A 15438-nucleotide genomic window follows, 5' to 3' on the forward strand; every position below is an offset into this window, starting at 1 on the left:
ATTGCTTACTAAGATTAGACACGTTGCAAATAGATTGCGTTAATATTGGATATGGCTGCAAATTAGATAATTGTAATTGGACATAGTGAATTTTATACACGCAAGAAAAATTATTTGGATAGTTGAAAATGTATACCATTCATTTAAACACGCACCTTAGACGCATTTAATCGTGCACCGTTTATTTAAATTGATTATACTAAAATATTAAAGCAACTAAATATTTTGGTTGGAACTTTTGTGTAAAATCTTCAATCTCCCGAGCCTTTATATAAAATCTTAACGTTTTTTGTTATAACTATGTACAGATGTCAAACTCTCTAATAATATAACTGTCTGGTAAGCTCCCTTTTACTTTTTCTCTCCCTTTTGTTTTTAAAATGTTCATTATTAATTTATTTTCTTTTTAAAATAATAGTTATTCTAATTCTGAAATTGTATGTTTTATTTTTCTAGATCACACTTTTACTATATATCGACACATGTTATAAACGTTGATAAATATCTTTTCTTTTGTTTCTTTTCATAATTTATAAAATATCAGTAAATAGCAAATATAAATATCGAAACATTTAGTCACACGTACACAACCAATGTTAATATTTTAGTACATTTTGTAGATCGACGTTATTTCTTGCTCCTAACATGTTATATTTGATTGTATATCTTGAGACTCTGTATTTGTTCTATATTTTATATTATCAGCTACTAGAATTTGCAATGAAAAGTAGTTTTTATCTTAAATTTTCAAATTATCTTTTACAAGGCTATCCATGATTATTCCTAAATTGAATAAATATCATCAATTAATAAATTTTTTAACTTTACCATTTTGTAAAATTTTTCCAATAAAAATAAAAATAAAACAATAATTTTTTAGATAATTAATTGCTCCAGGAATTTTTGAGTGCATTATATGTATATATTTCTACAATCAATTACGAAAAACCATTGGTTTTTTAAAAAATTATATATTTGCAGGCGATAAAATAATATTTGTTAATAAATATATTGCAGGTAATACAAGTTAAGTTTTAAATTGATAATACGTCCTTTATTATTTTTTGATAGACGTCTTATCAAGAATAACGTTTGTCGTCGCACAAATTCAAATAAAAAATGGATTTACAATTTCTTAATAATATCCATATGTATTATATTACATTCTGGCACTTGTGTGAGACTAATGATGTGAGATGACGAAATGTTTTGAGAATATTCGTGTATTTTCAAAATTCCATTGTCCACGGAGAATATTTTTACGTTAGTCTTGGAATAATCTTTAAATTTTGTTAAAAGAAATCATCTCAGACATTGTAAAAAAGATATTTATTATAAATACAGATATGTTAAAGATATATAGTAACAATATATCATCTTTCTTTTCATTTTTACTAAATACTTGTATTCGTGCGGGCAAATTTTTCAATACTCAAAGTATATTATTACGACATTCTTATTATTAATATTTTCAGGATACTTTATAGTATTTTTATTTCCAGAGATTTCGTCAAAATATTCTCATGTTTTTGAAAATTTTCTCTATAAGATCTTCTCACATCACTATTTGAGAGCTTGGACTTAAGCGACCGGGTAAATTAACCGAATAAATCAGCTGGAGAATCCAGGATTAGTATGTTCTATAATACAACGTCGGCAATAGCGCTTGACTGCGCGGTAACCGACCCATGTGACCCTGGGACACTCGCCGATATTAAGTTGGCGCAGACCGCGCACATAGTAAGCCAATGCTTCAAGACCGGTGTCAGTTACTCTCTCGCACCCGCATAAGGACAACTTTTTCAGGTTTGGACATCCAGTGGAAAGTGCCTCGAGGGTCGCGTCGCCGATGTCACATTTGCCAATATCTAGAGCTCGCATGCGTGGGCAGCTGCGCGCCAGAGCGACAGTCGCACTGTCGCTGAGTGCTTCGCAACCACGAGCATTTAAATAACGCAGCTTATAACAGTGACGAGCAACGATCAGTAGACCAGCGTCGGATACGCGGTCACATTTACCTACGGAAAAATAGCGTAGTGACGGGCCGAGACGTGCCGCCAATTCGCGTACCCCATAATCCGTCACTTTCACACAGTCTGACACCGACAGCTGGCGCAAATTGGCACAATAGGAAGCAATTGCGACTAGGCTGGCATCGGTAATACGAACGCATCTACGCAAATAGAGACATCCTAAGTGTGGCATGCGCGATAGACTAAGCACCAGACCCGAATCCTCGATGCCATGACAGTCACTGAGGTCCAACGATTGCAATTGTAGGCTACTGGTAGCACGGCCGCAGGCGTGAGTCACATTTGGACAGCCTGTGAGATCGAGCTCCCTGAGGTGGGTGCAGCTGTCCAACACAGTAGTGACGTTAGCATCATTGACACGACGCGAATGGCGCAGAATGAGAGAAGTGAGATTGAGAAATGGCAGTTGGACAAAAATTCCAGGCAATCCAACGGCGCCTTCTAATATCAGACGACGAATGCAGGTATGACAACCACGACGAGTCAATGCATTCAAAGCAGTGGTAGCATTTTGCGGATAACGCACTTCAACTTCGCGCCAGAGCGCCGGATGCCACGCGATCTCCCAAAGGCGTCGACAGGTTTGTGCCAGAGTGCAACGGTCACGGGTACCGAGCCAACTGAAGATCTTTAGAAGCAGATTGTCATCAAGTTGACAGAGATCTGGTTTTGTGTGAATAACTAAGTGATGTTTGCCAGGTGGTTGCGGTTGCTGTTGCTTCTGTTGCTGTTGCTGCTGTTGTTGACGCACAGACACACTAATTGCTCCTGGGGTCGACGAAGATGATGATAATGAAGTCGTGCGACAAGCATTGTTATCAAGAGTATGGTAGCCCAAATCGATGGCATCCACTGTTGGTCGATACACACCAACTTTTTGTGATGAGTAATCATCTCCTTGTTTAGGACAACTTTGTTCCCCGAAATTAGGGAAAAGGAGTGGGCAGGATCCGTCCATTCCATGCTCTGTTCTGCACACACAAATTCATATACATCATTGTACAGTTATGCTTAACATTATGTAAATGCACATAAAATTATCTCCAAAATTAAAATATTGAATACTAATCGAATTCCTTTTTTTATATTACATTATTTTTGAAAAATTTTTAAAAAAGTTCTTCACATAACACCTGCCTTGAAAATATTTTAACTATTCATTGATAATGATTTATACAGGATATCCCATTTTAAAGTTTTCACCAAAATATCTCCTTAGGAAAGCATTTAAGAAAAAAATGTTTCAGACAAGTTACTTGGTTTGAAGGGGAACATAAGATAGCGATATCATTTTGTTTACAAATGGCGCCACTTTCGAGATATTCACTGATCATCAATTTTCTTAAATGATAATTCCAATTTTTTATCATATCATCTTTTTCTACCAGTTAATTTTAACAACCTTTGTCTGAAACATTTTTTTATTTGCCTAATAGTTTTTGAAATATTTAAGGAAAACTTAGTAACTTTCAACATTCAACTTACGATATCTCGCTATATTCGAAAGAAAAAGTGGTACTAGAAACTTTTACTCTATTTGATGTCAAGAATATATTGTTACAATAACATCCTGATTTTTGTTAATTTGACAATTTTTAAATTTTCTAAGGTCGATAAATTAACAACAGGGCACTATGATAGCAATATATTCTTGAGACTAAATAAAGTAAAAAAGTCTAATACTTTTTTTCTTTCAATAAATAGCGAGATATTGTAAGTTAAATATTACCAAAAGGTTACCAAGTTTTCCTTAAATATCTCAAAGAATATTAGGCAAATAAAAAAATGTTTCAGAGTTTAAAAGTTATTCAAATTAATTAGTAGAAAAAGATGATATAATAAAAAATTAGAATTTCCATTCAAGAAAATTGGTGATCAATGAATATCTCGAAAATGGTGGCATCTAACAAAATATCGCTGTCTTATATCCCCCTTCAAACTAAGCAACTTTTGTCTGAAACATTTTTTTCTTAAATGCTTTCCTAAAAATATATTTTAGTGGAAACTTTAAAATGGGACATCCTGTATATTGGCGGAAAAAAGACATGTCAAAAAAATAACTCATATACAAACATGAATGATCATGAATAACTTTGCCAATTTTCAACATATTTGCATCCAACTTGATATATCCATGTTATTTGGGTCACTGATTATAAATCCGAAATCAAATTTGAGAAATTCATAATAGCGGGATCCAATGTGGCAGCTCTGAGAGACTAATTTTCTTATTCTATTGTGGAGAAAATCATATTCGATATATTCATACTTTTCGAGTCGCTGATGATGAATCCAGAGTCGAAATTACAAAATTCAGAATGACGGATCTAATATAACGGTTCCAAGTGACTATGACTTTAATTCAAATTCAAACTCGATGTCTTTTTAGTCGTAGATAACGGATTAGTTCAAGATATTCAAGTTTTGTTATTTCATTTGGAGTACGCATTTAAAATGAGTATATCTTTTGAATCGTTCATTATGGATCCAGGGTCAAATTTTCTCTAAAACCAGTTTTTAATATTTTTGTATTATTTGATACATAATTTATAATATAATTTTTGAAAAACTAAAGTTAAACCCTTCATAAAACGTGAGATTGAAAATTTCTCAACAAGTGAAAAGACAGACTTGTTCTTCATTATCATGATAGTATCAACTTTCCAATGATAGTCATAAATCTAAGGTTTCCGTCAGAGCCATTCGACAAAAAAGTAGTTTTCTTCAACATATTTCACTTGTTAATAATAGAGATAAGAGTATTTATAATAGAATACCGTTAGTCACTAGAAGTTGTTTTATTGGATTCGCCACTTTAGATTTTGCAATTTCAACTGGATTCATGATTAGCGATTCGAAAAACAAACATAAATATCGAATATTATCTCCATAATAAAATAATAAAATTAGTCACTAGAAGCCGCCATATTGGATGTACCATTTTGACTTTTGTAATTTTGTTGACTGTGGATTCATCATCAGCAACTTAAAATCCCTTTTAGGTAAGCTTTCATGTAAAATACGAAATTACTCGTCCTCACTAATTTTGGCATAAAACGTTGATTTCGGGTCACTAATGAACTAATCAGTCTTATCTTAGATTTTTTAAACGTGTTATCAAAAGATATTATTCAAGTAGAACAAAAATTATAAAAGTCAAAGTAACATGAAAATGTAGTTATCTTTAAAGAATCAAAGTGACATCATTTCATATCTTTAATTAAACAGTAATTTAACTTTTTCGTGACTGCATCATGACATTTCAATGTTTTCCGCTGAAAAAACATAAATGGCTTTGTGTATTAAAAATAATGCAGATTCCTGTTTTTTCACCGCATATCGATTTGTAATACTAGCAGAAACATGCATGAAATTATTACTAAATATGTAAATATAAAATTTATTAATGTAAAAAGTTACGTCCTTAAAATGACACGATTGGAAATATTGGTTTTTAAATTATTTTATGAATCTGTTCAATTGATAACAAGTGTCATCTTATGGATATATAATACACAAGACAATTACGAAAGTGCTTTAAAACTTGTGATTTTTATCGAAATTCAAGAGGTTACATCTCAGCTTGGGAAGATCGTAAGATAATTCTTTTTAGAGTATTTTAAAAGATGAAGACTCGACTGTAAGATGAATAAAGTGATTTTGTTCTCCTCATCAAACTGTCTTTTTTGTGAAGATCAAAATCAGATTGTGGGAAAATCCTGCAAATTTCACGAATTTATAGTGTTCCACGAAAAAAGCAAGAATAGGTCGAATAATATCATGTAGGTTTTGAAGTAAAAAGAACTTTCTTCTTCGAATAGTGTAAGCAGTATTGTTCTACTATATTTATGAACAGATATTATTAGGTTTCATAATTATCCTTGCATCTTGCAAGATATTGGATAACACCACCAGAACTTGCGTCACCAGGTGTGCAAAGTTGTGAAATCATATAAAAACAGAATTAAAAACGAGTAAAAATTAACTTTTGAACTAGCTTGCAACCTTATAGACTTTAATACGGTAATACAGTTTACTTGAAAATGTGACATCTCAGCGAAAATCAAGTGGCTTAAGTCGCTTTGCTAGAAAATAATTCTCAACGATATGTATCTCAGTTAATAGATTTAATGTCAGTCGATCTTTTGTTGTTTCGATTGTATTGCTATTGCAATAGCTTACTGCGTTTTACCAACAAGGAAGAGGCCAAGATCGTAGATGTGTAACATCTATTTGGGAAGATCTCATGATATAGTTAACACAGCTTTGAGAACGTACAGCAAATGTTCATGACATCAGGGTTTAATTGTTTCCAAATCAATCCATAAGATAATATTCAGATGATCCCTAATCATCTAAAAGAAAGTGATCTGAGATCATGTAATCGAACCTGTGTGTCAATATTGGTGGCTACATATCGAGTTCCTATAAAATACACTAAAACTCACGTGGATTATATTCAAAAGCAGTGGAGTCTAATCTTTTTCATGGACCTATTTTTCTTGCTTCACTAATGATAGACGACTTCGTGTCTAGTGTAGACACAAAGAAAGATTCAATTATGCCTGTGTCTAATATAAGCTTTTGATGAATGTTCGATGATGGTTTAAGTAGAAATAATCACGATCTAACGCATAAACTTAAAAGATGAACAAACGTGATGATATCTCCTTCGAGGATAACAGCAGCTTAATACATAAATGAAATTTTTCGTTCACAAATTCTGACTTTTTAGAGAAGAGTAGGAGATTAATTTATCCTAATGCAAAATAACGCCTATCTCCATAAAGAAATGGATGGCTGATAAAGAAATTTTTGTAAGATTACGAAATCATTGTCTTCGACCATCATGCTATGATCTTGAATTTAGGCCCTATATAACATGTTTGGAACTTGGTAACTAAGAAATCGTCTAAGCCGATAATATTAACCGAACTGGAAAGTGTCTTACAGGAAATCTAATAGAAAATCCCCTAACTTGATATCAACAGATGCATCAATATGATGAATAGACTAGATGAAGTAATTCACTGAAGAGGTAACAATATTTTAATTTAAATTAATAGTGCATACGCATCCACGTCCATATGCCTATCCCTCTGCCACACACACACACACACACACGCGTGCGGGCGTATGAATGTATGTGTACAGGCATGTGCGTACATAGGTAAATAAATATACAGGGTGCATACGAATTTGTGTTACAACTTTTTACCACACGATTTAGTATTACCAACGGCATTATAGTATGATTGAGTTGTATATAGATATTGCACATATCGTGTCATTATGGTCAAGTTCAGATGATTAACTCTTCGCCTGTTTGAGCTAAGATTCTAGTATGAAAAAGTATAAATATTTAACGTGGTAATGCATTATGAAAATATGAAAATGGTTACGAAAATTACGCCTGTAGCGGGCAAATTTTTAAGACTCATAACATAACGTTATTTTTTACTATATTTTTACTACATTATTGGACGAAAATCCAGCACAATCCATTTCAAAACTTGCCAAAACATTAAATGTTGATCATACAACAGTTACTAAACGGTTACATAATATGGGAAAGATTCACAAAGAAGGAAAATGGGTTCCACATCAATTGTCGGAAAATGCCATTGCGAATCGGTTGAACATTTGCATTTCGTTAATTTGCATTTCGCCAGACAAAAATGAAGAATTTTTTGTATCTAATTGTTACTGAGGTTGAAAAATGGATCTATTTTGATAATCCCGAAAATAAAACGAAAAAAATCATGGATTGACCCAGGCCAACTAGCAACATCCACTTCGAAGCACAATATTCACGATTCAAAGATTTACTATATATTTGGTGGGCTCAAGATATTGTGTACTATGAACTATTAAATTCGAATGAAACTGTCACCACTGATCGTTATCGACAGTGGTCGATAACGTTAACAATTATACGAATTGAAGACAGCATTGGATAAAAAACGATCACTAATTGCGAGTAAACAATTTATAAACATTTTTAGTTTGATTATTTTTAATTAAAGATTTATACTTATATTGTACCATACTTATATTACATAAAATACACATACACATATGTGTACAAGATGTCCCATTACTGACTTTGTGATTGATGTGTTTACTGCTTGATCACTATTTTTCTTAAATGAAAACTCCAATTTTTTATTGTATCATCTTCTTCTACCAATTAATTTTAACAACTTTTGTTTAAAACATTTTTTTATTTGCCTAATATTTTTTTAGATATTTAAGGAAAACTTGATAACTTTTTCAATATTTAATTTACAATATCTTGCTATTTGTCAAAAGAAAAAATAGTACTAGACGCTTTTACTTTATTTGATCTCAAGAATATATTGTTACAATAGTGCCCTAACATTTGTTAACTTATCGACCTTTGGAAATTTGAAAATTGAACCAATTTGAAAACCAAATTAACAAAAATCAGAGTGCTATTATAACAATATATTCTTGAGATCAAATAAAGTAAAAATATTTAGTACTATTTTTTCTCCTGTCAAATAGCAAGATATCGTAAGTTAAATATTCAAAAGTTATCAAGTTTTTCTTAAATATCTCAAAAAATATTAGGCAAATAAAAAAATGTTTCAGACAAATATTGTTCAAATTAGCTAGTAGAAAAAGATGATATAATAAAAATTGGGGTTTCCATTTAAGAAAAGTAATGATCAGTGAATATCTCGAAAGTGGTGCTATCTGTAAACAAATTAATAGTTGTTTTATGTCCCCCTTGAAATGCAACTTTTATCTGAAACATTTTTCTGCATTTCCATATTTTTCCAGATATTTGCCTGAGCCATTCAAAATGGGACATCTTGTACACATATGTGTATGTGTATTTTATGTAATATAAGTATGGTATAATATAAGTATAAATCTTTAATTAAAAATAATCAAACTAAAAATGTTTATAAATATATTTAAATAACATATTATTGACTTCGTAATAAAAAAAAATTGTATATTAAAGAAAAAAAAACTGTATTTCTTCACAAACTGGCTCGTAATTCACTTCATTGTGATTCTGTAAATAATCTCCGATAAAAATTAAATACCAATACTCACGTTTTATCAATGTCTGCAGCATACTCTACTTGTATGATTAACTCAGCTATTTTACATCGTACATTATTATCAAAGTAGATTGCTGATAGAGCTCAAGTATGATCCTTCCAAGGGCTGTTTTTTGGAGAAATTCATAAATATACTGAAAATAAAAGGAAATCCTGTCAATCTGAACCATATTTTGTATTACGGTGTATCATATTATGTAGAGAAAATATTAAAGAAGTAAATTAAAAATTAATATTTTTCAGGGAATCTTGATCTTTTAACACTTCTAAATATTCCGTTGCGATTCCTTTAAATATAACCTTTTCGCGATAGTTATTTCTACCGCTAATATCTAGATGTCATATGATATTGTTAATAAAGATGGCTCTAATAGTTTTGAAAATTAACTTATAAAAGATGAAGTGGAAGATAAAACTACCAATATATCATCTGCAACTGTATCTACAATTCACTCCCTTTTTATATTCTTATTTTACTTAAAGATAAAAAAATTCAGAATTAGATTAAATAATATAAAGGCAAGACAAAATTTATCTATCTCAATTTTTCACCATTGACTGAATTTCTGTTCTAAAATCATTTTATACAAATCTCAAGAATAAACTTTATTTTCTTAAACTTTTTTCATCTTCAATTACACTGCTCAAAAGAATTATGGCATAGATAATTTATTGCCGAAAATTGGCCAACTTTGACTGGCGATTACTTCGCGAAAAATTATTGTAGACTAATGATTTTTTTTTTCAAAATAAAGTTTGAAGTCTCTACTGTAAGAATGTATCTTCATTTTTTGCATGCGATGCACTCCTACCTCTGTCACCCATGACATCTGAGGGCATGTTTAGTATATTGAAAATTGCAAAATTTGACGGAATGCACGGACGTGGACAATTTTTTTTCGGGGACGCCGTTTGCATCGTCATGAAGTTCAAATCTTCCCCTTCAATTTAAAAAAAAAATGGAGTCGCTACAATTTTTTTTCGCAAAGTTACAGTCGTTCAAAAATATCGTTGTTTTTTACCTTCGGGCCAAGTACCGGCCGGCGGATTAAATGACGAAATCATAGTGGAGCAATGGCAAAAGTGTTTGTCATAAGTGTTTGACATACGCACGCAAGCACGCGCGCATGTTTTTCAGCTCCTGGCTCGTGTTTTGACTACAACCAACATTCCTAGCATCGGCAAACAAACTCTCTCCGTATTTTCCACGACTCTGTACGATATTTTTGAAGGGCTGTAACTTTGCGAAAAAAAATTGTAGTGACTCCATTTTTTTCAAATTGAAGGGGAAATTTTGAACTTTATGACGATGCAAACGGCGTCCTCGAAAAAAAATTGTCCACATCCGTGCATTCCGTCAAACTTTGCAATTTTCAGTATACCAAACATGCCCTCAGATGTTAGGGGTTACAGGGGTAGGGGTGCATCGCATGCAAAAAATAGAGATACATTCTTAACGTAGAGATTTCAAGCTTCATTTTGAAAAAAAAAAAATCATTGGTCTACAATAATTTTTCGCGAAGTAATCGCCAGTCAAAGTTGGCCAATTTTCGGCAATAAATTATCTATGCCATAATTCTTTTGAGCATTGTAGTTGCTCACATTACTAACGATAAATAAAATTGTGTCAGAACTACTTATGAAATTGTTGCAAAGATTCATAATTTCTCTGTAAACATGGGTAAACATTCCATATTCTTTAGACATTCAATATATAAAACAATTATTTTTATTGAAACAGAGACCAAAATTTTAAAGAAAATGTTAAAGGAAAAATGAAGAAAGAAATCAAACGTATATGATAACTTTATGTGACAGCTATGACAACTTTATCAAATTATTAATTTGACATTGTTTAACATTTTTTAATATAGATATTATTTAATATTTTTATCTGTGATTATCTGCACACATATACATTATTCGCGTTTAAGAGTATGATTCAATCAACAAGGAATTTTCATTATTTTAATGTTAAAATAAAAGACCAGTATGTAAAACATCTTGACAACTGTACGCTTGCAGCTTTGATATTTCAATTTAAGATTTTCTGTTTCAAGAATCTACTAAATTAAAGTCAAATTGTGGCATATTGTACATGATATCGAACAATAGACATCTTCATGCGTGTATACGCAACTGAATTAATTATTTCTTATATCAGAGAGGCATCAATGGAAAGAAGACAGTATATACTATTAAGAATTCCTAAATTTCCAATTGTATATTCAGATACAACTTTTTGATTGTATACACTTTCAAATAATCTAATAAAATGTGACAATTTCATGCATTGCAACATAGTTTTGCAATGCTTATCTATAACGAAATTAAAATGAGGAAATTGAGATGATAAATTCCTTATATGCTATTGTTACACACACACACACACACACACACACACACACACGCACGCGCACGCACACACACCCACACACACCCACCCACACACCCACCCACACCCACACCCACACACACACGCACACGCACACGCACACACACACACACACACACACACACATACACACACACACACACAAACACACACGTTTGCATCTGTTTGTGCAGTAAGTCAGTGACATTAGAAAACATCCATAGTTTATTACGCATATAATTAGAAATGTATATGTGTGTGCTCAGTCAATCAGCATTTCACATTTTTAGCTGTGGGTATAGTAAGCTGCTTCTATTTTCTGACAACGTTGATTTGTGCAATATAATTCCGATATTGTGATATATAATTCCGATTAATGTAACTATATGGATAGATTAGCCTATCCATGGTAAATAATCTTTCAATCAAGTTGCCACAGATCATGCGCAATTACATTTATGTAGTTAATACACTAAAATAAATGAATTATATCAACTATATATATAACCATCACAGATAGATAATTAAAATAATGCAATTATGTTGTTTACACAATTAAATATATTTCATAACTTCTAGTTAATTAGACCATATCTTTTTTCCTCTAGAAAGATGTTATGTGCCATATGCATCTTCTAAAAACTTTTTGACAAAATCGTTAGACAAATATATTATATTCCCAAACTGTAATTTTTTCTAAAGCCCAAGAAGTTCACTATTTACCTTCCCATAATTCGATCTCAGATTTCAAATCAATACAGGCATTCAGATAAATAACAGATATATTCAAACCTATAACTGCTCGGAAATATTTAACTTAAATAAGTGTTATAAAACTTTGGACAACAGAAAACATAGCTCTTCGTCATTTTATAAACATTTATATGAATCATTCCAATGCAACATAAAGAATATTAAAGTCTAGTGTTAGCAGTTTTTGTTCAGTTTTCATACTGAAAGGATGAAGTTCTTGCCCAATGCTTCTCATAACATAGAAATAAACCTTTTTTCTGATGTCATTCACTTTTGGTTCTCTTTAATATCTCAACTTAATAATAAATATTATTATAGGATATCAATAATACACACATACCCATATATATATATATATATACACACACACACACACACACACATATACGCATATGTATGCATATACTAAAATACACACATAATATAAAACCGATAGTTAATATATTTCTGATCATATCAAATTTGACATTTAAGATTTATCATTCTCTTATTAGTAAAAGCAAAATGTAAATGTATATAGTAAAATATATAATATAAACTTTTTTGACAAAACTGAGTAAAAGTATTTCCACATTAACTGTCAATTTATTTTTATTTTCAGTTTCTTGATTCAAATTTACCAGCTATTTGAATATTTTGAAATCCTTTAATATTTATCCTTTAATATTTTTCCTTTATATTATCCTTTATATTATCCTTTAATATCCTTTAATATTTTTAAGTCACTGTTCAGTAATCAATCTATTAACAATTGTGCTGACAGATTGGCGACAGATTTGATCAGGAACTGTTGACAGATTCATAGAGATATTTGTCTGTATTCAGCTCTTGTTCTATCAAAAGAGTCTACGATAGAATTTAACAGCAAATTGACAGTAGAAAGCAAATAGATCTACAATGTGTTCCATTTAAATACATTGAAATGGCAGATCCTGCTTAGTTTCTGCATCAGTCTGTTATCATACTCTGTCACTAGATCATGTTATATTTCTGTTAGCAAACTGCTGATAGAGTCTGCAGCAGACATTGTATAAAATCTGCTTTTGTAAATTTGGCTGTCAGAATGTTTTATACTTCTAGCTTAATACAGTCAGTATAATAAATCTGCTTGTATTGAGTTCAGCTGTACTATACAATAATAAACAGCAATATTTATACTAGTCCTGTTATATAATCTCCCAAATAAACACATGTTAACAATGTTGGCAGCATGTATGCATTCAATATATATTTTATAATACCATTGAAGTGACATACCATGTTCATAATATGCTTGCTATAAGAAATATGTATTTATTATTCCATACTTTGCAACAAAATATCAGTTTATTTGTATTGCTGATTAATTGTGTCCCCTTGCTGATACAATTGTGGCATGTGCCATAATTTTCATGGCATCAAATTGCTTCTTTTAGATGCTACTTGCAACAATATTTCATATATAAAGAAATAACTTTATATAAGAAACAATGTTTCTTATATAAAAACGCATCTTTATGTACTTATGCTACTATTTTAATTGCCAAATTCAGTCTCTATGCAGACAATCTGCCAAAATTTGTCTATCTAGGCTGTTATTTCAAAGAACTTCCCGGACTGACACATATTGATTAGTTAGCATAAAACAAAATATATATGTCTCACTCTGACCTATTGTACCAGCATGCATTTGCTCAAATTTTTCATAAAACTATAAAAAGTGCTTTATTATGCTTAAGCTAGTGTAGTCCGTATAATTAATATATATTAGTAATATAATAATAATATACCATATAATAATATACATTGTTGCATTGCAATAAAAAACAATGCTTGCACTAGTTTTGCTACAATGAATGTTTTGATGTACAATTATATTCTTCTATTACAAAATAAATTCTTCAATTAGGTAAGATGGATGCTGTTCTGAAATTCATAAAAAAGTTACAAACAACCTTTCTGTTCACAACCATATATTTTTTTATTTAATGCAGTGAGTTTAGAAATAAAGGACAAAATTTAGGCTAGATAATTTCGAATTTAGACTATTTTCTATACGTAGTAGGACGAGTTTGTTGAATATGTCGATTAGTCATTAAATAAAGAATTTCTAGGTTACCTTGAAAGAATATAAAGGATTTTAAAATTTACTATCACTCCGACAGCTAATCAGCAAATTTGACAATATTTATTATACAACATAAAATAGCAGCCTTGCTCTATACCATATGTAATATATTTCTATTTATACATCTTCATCGATTGAACCAACATTCATACGAAATGTTCCAAAAAATTTGCAATCTCAAATTTCCCGCGCAGCCACGTATTGTACACGTTGTTCACAATCACACCATAGGGTCTAATTTGACACCGGTAATGTCGCATCTGTTTGTACTTTCGACGTACAAATATACTCACACCAATATGCCAAACAGGAGTCAATGACTGTGCATGATATCATCAAACATCGATCTATTATCTGCCATCACCTCCATGTTGATATTACATTTCAATTCACTAAGCAGCTGTGGGGCCTATAATGGTTCGACTCTTGGGTGGGGATCGATGTGCCACAATGGAATTTACACTAATCGAGCCATACTCCAATACTTGAAAAGTAACTCATCATATGGTTATTAAAAAGACGTACAAAATCGCGGTTCGAATATGCAGCGAAGTATCTCGCACATGACAGGTTTTTGGCACGTTACAGGACTTTGACACTACCGACACTTCTTCCTGTGACGACTCGATTGTGCCTTCTCGGATCCTTCTGAATCCATCTTGCTTTTGCGCATAGATTGATGTTCCTAATTGGATCTTATATTTAAGATCGTCTTGAATTTATCTTAAGATGCTGCATGTACCGTTTCATTGGCTACAAAGTACCTAAAGATAAATTTAAGACGATTTTAAATATAATACTTAACTAACTCTCGTTTTTACAAGCGTTAATTAAATCCATCTATGATTAAACCCAACGACACGCAGCAAAGTTGAGTTATTAAAATATTTTCTAGTTTTTATATTTTACGATAAAACATGTTGAATATATATATGTATAGATATATAATATCTGTCTATTGCTCTTTTTGCCAATGATGTTCAAAAATTTAATCACTAATACCATATAATTAAAGAAAGTTAACTTAAATATTAGTTTCTTCATTCAATATATGGCTCTAAGCAGAATTATTAA

The 15438-nt window shown here is 31.3% G+C and overlaps 1 protein-coding gene across 3 annotated transcripts; it reads right to left on the minus strand.

Moving 5' to 3' along the window:
* Window positions 1-986: 986 nt before the first annotated feature.
* Fbxl7 (F-box and leucine-rich repeat protein 7) lies at window positions 987-15034 on the minus strand. Of its 3 annotated transcripts, none has more exons than XM_011142539.3 (3): window positions 14658-15034; window positions 9123-9264; window positions 987-3004 (listed from the first exon to the last, which is right to left on the minus strand). In XM_011142539.3, the coding sequence occupies exon 3, from the start codon at window positions 2989-2991 to the stop codon at window positions 1612-1614; it is 1380 nt and encodes a 459-aa protein (XP_011140841.1). In that variant the 5' UTR covers window positions 2992-3004; window positions 9123-9264; window positions 14658-15034; the 3' UTR covers window positions 987-1611. The 3 variants fall into 3 exon arrangements, with proteins under 3 accessions (XP_011140841.1, XP_011140843.1, XP_025161662.1); XM_011142541.3 differs by lacking the exon at window positions 14658-15034 and adding an exon at window positions 10153-10377; XM_025305877.1 differs by lacking the exons at window positions 9123-9264; window positions 14658-15034 and adding an exon at window positions 6216-6349.
* Window positions 15035-15438: the final 404 nt, after the last annotated feature.

This window comes from Harpegnathos saltator, unplaced genomic scaffold (assembly GCF_003227715.2).
Source record: "Harpegnathos saltator strain DR-91 unplaced genomic scaffold, Hsal_v8.6 scaffold720, whole genome shotgun sequence".
Lineage (NCBI taxonomy): Eukaryota > Metazoa > Arthropoda > Insecta > Hymenoptera > Formicidae > Harpegnathos > Harpegnathos saltator.

What these genes read in the sequence shown, in the direction of transcription:
- Fbxl7 (XM_025305877.1), bottom strand. Translation starts at nt 6,262, where the DNA reads ATGTTACACATCTACGATCTTGGCCTCTTCCTTGTTGGTAAAACGCA. An exon ending in TTCCTTGTTGGTAAAACGCA is followed by an intron (nt 3,005 to 6,215) that starts GTAAGCTATTGC and finishes TTGTGTGTGCAG; the next exon opens with AACAGAGCATGGAATGGACG.